General features: G+C 33.8%; 1 protein-coding gene across 1 annotated transcript; it reads right to left on the bottom strand.

The window, feature by feature from the left end:
- Positions 1–1,103: 1,103 nt before the first annotated feature.
- LOC113766870 (protein NRT1/ PTR FAMILY 5.2-like) lies at positions 1,104–6,681 on the bottom strand. The gene is made up of 3 exons (XM_027311033.1): positions 6,469–6,681; positions 2,358–2,923; positions 1,104–2,242 (listed from the first exon to the last, which is right to left on the bottom strand). The coding sequence occupies exons 1-3, from the start codon at positions 6,664–6,666 to the stop codon at positions 1,354–1,356; spliced, it is 1,653 nt and encodes a 550-aa protein (XP_027166834.1). The 5' UTR covers positions 6,667–6,681; the 3' UTR covers positions 1,104–1,353.
- Between the last annotated feature and the right edge of the window lie 1,861 nt (positions 6,682–8,542).

The following is an 8,542-nucleotide window of genomic DNA, read 5'->3' as shown; positions in this document are numbered from 1 at the left end:
CTTCACACTATTTTATTTCTTTCCAAGGCTCAAATATTAGTGATGCTGATCTTTTCTGTTCTTTGATCATTTCAATTTGTAAATTCGATATACAAGAAGGCTGATGGTATCATGAATCAGGTTGACGTCAAAACTAATTAGGCTGAGAGAATTTTTTTTGTAGTCACCAGTTTTCTTCAGGCCTTTGTGCTTGGTTTATGATGCAAAACATAGAAAAAGATCATTGACCGTCATGGACAGAATCCTTAGCATTTTTGTGGTTTTTTTTTTTAATAATTACTTCACTGGATTTAGATTCCATGAGGAATGTAGACACAAAATCAACTACTAAAAACAGGCTAGTATGATATGTAATCTCTGCTTTCGACATTATCTTATACACAGTATCAAATGTTTGCTCAATTATATTGGTATAAGATGTTTTCAAGTATCAGTATAGAGCTATCATATATACTAACAAAATCAAATTTTGTCTCTAACATTCGTTGAGTTTAAATCTGGATAAACTCATGACATGCACTAAACAGGCAGGCGGGCCTGCAAACTTCAATTTCATGGCCATCTAGATTGGTTGGGAAAGGAGCATCATAGGAATTATTTTGGTAGTTTCACGTAGAAAGACATGGAAAGTCTTGTAGTCCTTGCATTGCGAAGCATTATTGTTGACTGCTTTTCTGAACAGTGGCCATCTAAAAGTAACAGTTTTACTGAAAACAGTTGTGCTACTGACCGTCAATTGACCATCAAAATCAACAAACAGTGAGAAATAAATAGAAAGGGAAATTAATGGGAATAGCGAAGAAACTATAAGCGATGAAAAAACCAAAATAGTAAGAACTAAAGGAAGAATGTATTCCTTTCAATTTGAATTTGCGTTCAAGCATCCTAGAATGCTCCAAAAGATGGGGGGAAAAAAAGGAAAAACTAAAACATAGTACTGCATGTTGATGCAAATTTGCTGTCCTGGATTACCAAGAGAGAATTGCTAGAAATAGAGATTTCAAGCAGATAACTTAAAATATTTGTTGTAGTACATTCATAGGGCTCTTAAGGAAAGATGCAAATTAAGATTTCAGATATCTGAGCTGAAATATTTGCTGCAACACGCTGTAGGGCCATGCAGGAAAGCCAGTTCGGGCCTTCTGACAGCTTTATTTCATTCCTCCTCTCTGCTTCTAAAACATAACAGTACATTTTTTAGCTTAAGGAAAAGCTAGTTTCATCTTAGTTGTGCGAGAAAGCACCAATCCATGCTTGTGATGCTAGCAATTCTTATTACAAAATAATGCTCCTGTTGAGTCTCAAGCTCCTTTCCATGCAGATGAATTTTAGCCCTCTTGAGAACATTCTTGATTAGCGTTTGTTATCCGCCAGCTCTACTTGGTAAGCATCTTTCCTTGACCCCTCTAGTTCTTCTTTTAACACTTCCATTGAGTCCGAAATCTCAGCCTTGTAGTGAAAGAACTTGGTCACAACCAGGAAAAAAAGGAAATTCAGAAAGCCTACTACTGCAAGAAATGCAAAATACAAATCGAGGCGAGAAGTATTAAGGTTGTTTTGGATCCATCCTTTGTGACCACCCTCCCTTGTGATGCGAGAAACTGCTGAAAGAATGAAACTGCTAAGGAAGTTGCCACCTGCCACACTAGTCATGGAAAAGGAAGTCCCCAAACTCTTCATGCTCTCAGGTGCCTGATCGTAGAAAAACTCAAGTCTTGCAACCTCTGTCATTGCATCAGCCACTCCCGTAAGGATAAATTGTGGGAGCAATATAAATATGGTCAATGGGAGTTGGCCTCCGGTTTGATCTAGACCATGTTCCTTGGCCACATTAAGCCTGTGCCTTTCTGTCAGGGAGGCTACGATCATAATGATAATGTGGAGCACAAATCCAAGTCCCAGTCTTTGAAGGAGAGTGATGCCTCTTGGATTCTTGGTCCACTTGCTAATATTCTTGACAAAGACACGATCATACAGCACCACGGTAAGCAGCATGGTTACTGTCACAAAAGCACCTAAGCTGGCTGGTGGCAATTTGAAATGCTTACCCATGCCCCTGTCCAGAGTAGTGCCTTGCTTAATGAAAAGAGTATTGCTTTGTGCAACTATTACGTTTGGAAGGAATGTGGTCATCAATATAGGTAACATTTTCAGCATCTGTTTGGTCTCCTCAACTTCTGTAACTGAGCATAACATCCACATACTTGTTGAACCTGTTTGCACTGCTGCTTTGTTCAGGTACCTAAATTAATGCATTTCAGTTAGACAACTATGGAACAAGATGTTATTCAGATTTTTAAAAAAATTTAATCTGTAATAGAGAAGCAGTTATAGTTAATTATGGGAAAAATGCTAACCTTAATGTGGTTGTGGATTCAATTTTGAATTTGCCCTTCTTGGTGTATTCTTCAGCATCAAGTTCATACAGTTCTTTGGGATGAGTAGGGACAGGTACCCTCCATTTCTTAACAGTAGCCACTATGACTCTAGCCATCTTTGTGAAGGGACTACCAGCAGGCTTCTTGTGCCTATAGAAGGGAGTACCAAACAGAAAAATGGCAATAGACAATGCAAGCCCAGCTGTAGGGATACCATATCCAAGAGCCCATCCCACATTATCTTGAATATAGACGAGAACTGTGTTGCCAAAAAGTATCCCAAAGAATATGCTAAACATCCACCAATTGAAGAAGGAAAGCTTTTGGATCTTCTCCTTTGGATCGAAATCATCGAATTGATCCGCACCTATGGTGGAGATATTTGGCTTTGTCCCACCAGTTCCAACAGCTAAGATGTAAAGTGCAGTATAAAACACTGCCAATTCAAGTGTTGTAGCCTTTGGACAGTCAGATACATTTGCAGCATGGCAGGGAGGTGGTCTAAAGCCCGGGACTGAAACTGCTAGTGTTAGCAAGCACATTCCCTGCAATCAGATACAATTTCAGTTAGGACATGAATAATTTGCTTTATTTGCATGCATGGTCTCTCTAGATTTTGTTTACAACTCTAACTAGGTATACTACTAGTCATCTTGGACACTTGTGATTTGCATAAATGCCTTTGTATAATCTTACCTTAGCAGTAAACAGATAGTAAAAGTTTTTTTTTTTTTTTTGGGTCATGAAGTTACAGTTTTAACTCTTTAAAAAAAAAAAAAAAACTTCACTTACTAAATCCAGCTAACTCACGAAAGATTAATGGAACTAATCTGTACTAATTATATTATATTAGGGATAAAATTTCAGAAACCTCCCCTGAGGTTGTTAATAATTTCATGTGCTTCCCTTAAGGTTTCAAAAATTACACCTATCTCCCTTACCCATTTAAAATGACAATACTAACCTTAATATTCTAATAAAACTCTCTTGTTGCCATGTTTATACAAAGGATGGATTTTATAATTTTTTCATATTTCCTTCTTATTCATTTCTCTTATATTTCATTGAAAGTATAGAAGAACTATCAATGTTGTCGCTAATATTAATCCAGATCAAATGTTAAACTAGTAATTTTTTTGATGACTTTTAATATCATCCAATTTTTTTTGTAGCTCTTTTTTTTTATATCAAAATAAAAAATAATTAAAAACAAATGGCCCAAAATCACTGCCAAACTATGGTAGTTCCATCACTAAACTAGTCCATATACTTTTATTTAAAAAATAGTCTATAAACTTAAAAAACACAAGGTAATACTTTTTTCTCTATCTTAAAAAGAATCTATATTCCCAATAAAGCAGTATAAAATATAGCTTATCATGGCAAATGATTTATTGTTATAGTTGATTATTAAATAACAAATATTAGCATAAAAAACTTGAGACTCTTTTTTTTTTATAACTGTGTCAAATTACTTTACAATTGTTTGGAAGAATGAATTAAACTTTATAAGATAAGTGCATTATGGGGTATTTATTAAATTTTTTTTTTACCTTATTTTAACGTTTGGTTACCAAAGTGTCAAATCAAGGGAGGTAAGTGTAATTTTTAAAACTTCAAGGGAACTAAGTGAAATAGTTAAAAACCTTAGGGGAGGTTTCTAAAATTATCCCGTTATATTAATATCAGAAGACAGATGCCTCTGATCATAGCCAGTAAAGAATATGTTTTTTCTTACTTAACTTTTGTGTTTAGTGAGATTAAAGAAGATCACATATGAACGTGCAGCATGATTGGAAATTGATCTTTCTGGTTATTAATTGATTTAGATAAACTATCTGTCATTAATTAGCAAAGGAAAGGACCCGCATGCTATTTCAGCAATCTGAAGATGCATTTTAATCAGCATCAAATTCTTCTCTTTTCGTGTATTGATATATGCATTTTTGGAATAAACTCTGACAAAGTCATTATTCTCATATAAAGCTGACACATTTGGCATTTCAATATTCGACTTAGGTCTTCGTCTACGATAATCCTATGGTTGGCTCTCTAAATGATTCCCCAATTATATCCCTCAGACCCAAAAAAGAAAAATAGGAGACAATAGATATATTAAAAAGCAAAATATAGTTCCCTGCTTTATGAAAAGTTTCTTTCCTTCCTTCTTCAAGCATTGCACAATCTCGAGAAAAAACTAGAAAAAAACTTTTTCTCTAGCTGTTCCATTCACTAACTTTTAAGTCTGTCATGCTGAAACCTTGTTTGGATTGTCATTTTTCTTCAAAATTTTTTTTTTTTTTAACGTTTTTCTTGAACGTATGTTTTAATTACCTTTTTATTTCGTAGACATCAAATCGCTGTAATATATTTTTCTACAAAACTCCAGAAAATAGCAATTCAAACAAAAAGAATTAGTTTAACAAGTTGAGTAGAACAATTTCATCACATTTACTGGGGACAGACATAGTGAAGAAATCTGGATGTATCAAAGCTAAAGATTTATGTAAATTATCTTGAAAAGATGACTCTTGTTTCTTATCTTAGTTTTCAAAATTGTCTAGAATACAGATACGATAAACAAAATTCAAGAACTAGTAACAAAAGATGAGCACCTAATTTAATCATGCTGAATATCTAAAAAGTTAGATACACTAAATTACATGTCCAATATCAATCGAAGCACTAATAGGTGAACTAAGCAATTTAATATATTGTAATTATTTGGCATTAGTTTTATAAGTTATCATAAACACATTGTCAGAGTTTAAGTCTGACAGTTGTTAGACAGCATCTGTGGGGGTGCATAAGTCTTGATGTGACAATATTCCTAAACCAGGCAGATCAAGAATTTCCATATTCTAGTCAAGACATTTGATGCTAATTTCCATTGATGAAGATTCCAAATATGGTGTCAAAAAGTATACCATTATCTACTTGTTATATGATCCATGCCCTGTATATATTCTATAGTTCAGATAAGCCTTAAGAAAGAATCAAATTAAATGCGACCTGGATTGTTTATTACAAGATGCCTCTTGATTTGGTAACTGTGCCTAAAGAATCATTAAAAGTACTTCTATTCAATCATTACATACCACCTTATAGTTATCATCGATTAATCGTCTATAAACTGACAGTGCATACACTTTCACCATTGGATACATAATACTTAATTCAAATTTAAATTTGAAATTCAAATTTTACATATGTGTCGTGCATCCAATCGTGATAAATTTATATACTGTCAATATTTATAAGATTTACTCTATAGTTATATAAAGATATTGTGTATGTGTATGTGTATGTGTGTGTATACACATGTATACGCACACACGTAGACATACTTGCACTTCACACCTAGCTAGCAAGTGAAAGTACTTTATTATTCAAGTTATGAAGAGCCATGATGTATGTATCATGAAATCATACGGTCAATTTCGTCAAAAAATGGACACCACCACTTTGGCCAGCCAATCTTCTGTTTCTTCTTTTCTTACCATACGCGTATCTTTGTGGGGCTTTCATAAAAGCAAAATTATGAATTTATTCTCACTTCTCAGTGGATATGATTTATCGGACTTTCATTTGTGCAGCAATCATGCTTGAACAGAAGACATGGTTGCTTTCTAATTTCCATTTCAATTACATTTCTTTCACTTGACCAAATTTCATTGACATTTTGCAAATGCTTTCAAGCTGGAATGCTTTTGTAATCATTTCTCATTCTGATTTTAGTAATACCAACTACATTCTAGGTCTCAGAGAGCTGCATATGCTGAAAATTGTTTACCCTTTTAATATAATGCAATAAAATAAAAAATCGACACTTTCACTAACATCTTTCTTTTTTTTTTTATTTATTTGTGTTGCAAAATATTAGTGCCTCCGACATGCAAGACAAAATTTTCAAAAATTTTAATAATAACAGCATAGAAAATGTTAAAGAACTTTTCTTAAGTATTGGCAGATGTCATCAATTTTTGACTTCGTCATCCACTTTGACTTAATTAGTGGCTAAAACAATGATAAAGAAATGGTACACTGATTAAGAGTTAAGACAGGAATGATCTAGTGCAGAGAAGCATACCGAGAGATAGATTGCACAAGCAATCACAAACGTCCAATATCTGCCAAGATAAGCATCAGCAACATATGCACCCAAGATTGGAGTCAGCCATATTGTCCCAATCCAATTAGTCACATTATTGGATGCTGTCACAGTCCCTTGATGCAGTTTTTTGGTCAGGTACAGAATGAGATTTGCTGAGATTCCACAATATGCCATCCTCTCGAACGCTTCATACACTGCTCAGAGAAAAAAAAGAACAAATGGAAAGAAAAAGTTCTAATTAAAATCAACCCTTGAAAAGGGTCAAAGTAGAAATTTGGATTTGCACCAAAAAAAGAGTTGATTCTAAGTGATTGATTTATTTTTTTTTTCTTGGGAGTTGGCAGTGGGTTATTTAATAGTTGACAATCATGGTCTCAAATAAAACCAAAAAAATTTAAAAAATAATAAGCATGATGGACCTAGTGACACAGAAGCTTTTGGATTTTTCATCTTCTATTATTGGTTTTAGCTTAAGAATTGGATGAAAGACAAAAATGAAAATATATAATATGACTAATTTATGGTCAAACAAATTACACCTCCTTGTCGTGAGTGACACAAGTCGTAAGAAATACTATTTCTTTATTTTTACTCTTGTCACGGATATATCTTTTAGTAGGCTAGTACACAGAAAATGATGGATATTGAAAGAAACATCTTAACAAGTTTACACAAAATGAAGAATCCTCAATTTTTGCATTATCTTATCAGGAATTGCAGCTTTTCAGTTTTCATGGTTCCAAAAAATAAAAAATAAAATAAAATCTTAGTCTAAATAAACTTTTTTTATTCCCTTCTAAATAATCTTTATGCATGATAAGGTAATACTAACTATAATATGTTCTTTGTCTGCTCCTTCAAGTTTAGGGGCTACGTGGAAATATGACAGAAGCGTGAAATTGTCAAGCCGAAAATCAAGAAAGTGTCCATCCATGGAGTAGGCAACGTGCAGTTATTAATCATCTACATACATAGATACAAAAAACAAGTTTTGCCGATATATATGGTGTTGGGCTGCAATTTAATGCATCTCCATGTATCTATATATTAAGGTTTTCAGAATATCAAGAAAATAAGATTTGAAAAAACTCATTTTGGTAATGGCTTAAAATTATAGAAGAAGTTACCAAAAGATAATTAACACGTCGTTTCACCACATACTAATTTCAATTCAATACAATTGAAAAGGATAGAAAAGGGTTAGTGGAAAGATGAAAGTAGGAGTGAAAAAATGGAGTAATTTATGGTTAGTTTGCTAGAATCAAATGCTAATGATGCATAGAAGTCGTATGGTTAACAAAAGTTAATTGAGTCTTGGTTTCTTTTTAATAAAGAAGTATGGAGGTAGTTGGATTACTTGAAGCTTTATGGTTTAACTCCCAGCAAAATAACACACTATTACTGTAGGTGGATCATTTCCCCTCAACCCAAACCCCCATGGAAAAAAACGTATGGGAAAAATTGTGCTAATTTTTGTATTGAATGAACTCAGTACCACATCCACTTAAGAGTCATGATATCACATTTACCTCTGCTAATGGCCATGGTTGAAAGCCAACAGGAAAAGAAAAAAGGAAGGGTAAGGAAAGAAATGAACAAAGAGATAAGGAAAAAGGATAAAGAAGAGTACCAACTACGAAGGAACAAGCTTTCCATCTTCCTCTCTTTGTTCTCAGAACAGGGTTTCCTTTGAGATCCACTGTTCCATCTTGAGTATAATCACTAATCCCATCCTCCATAGCCATGTTAACTTACACAAACAACAAGAACAATTCAAGACTTACGTATGAACTCTTGTGTTTCACTAGCTATTTTACACAAGTACTTCAACAAACAACAAGAAGAATTCAAGACTAACTTGTGAATTCTTGTGCCTCACTAGCTATTTCATACAATTGCTTAAACAAGAAGAGAAGATAAAGAGAGGAAATGAGAAGGAAAACTTCGGTTGTTGCCAACTCCTACAATGGCTCTCAGGTTTCTGCCCCTTTAATAGAGGCCATGACTTAGCTTTTTGGGGGATTAATTATTATTATTTTATGTGAGCTGC

Source organism: Coffea eugenioides, chromosome 3 (assembly GCF_003713205.1).
Source record: "Coffea eugenioides isolate CCC68of chromosome 3, Ceug_1.0, whole genome shotgun sequence".
NCBI classification, from domain to species: Eukaryota; Viridiplantae; Streptophyta; class Magnoliopsida; order Gentianales; family Rubiaceae; genus Coffea; species Coffea eugenioides.
Note: the sequence above shows the minus strand (reverse complement) of the source record. Positions and strands in the feature narration are given on the sequence as shown.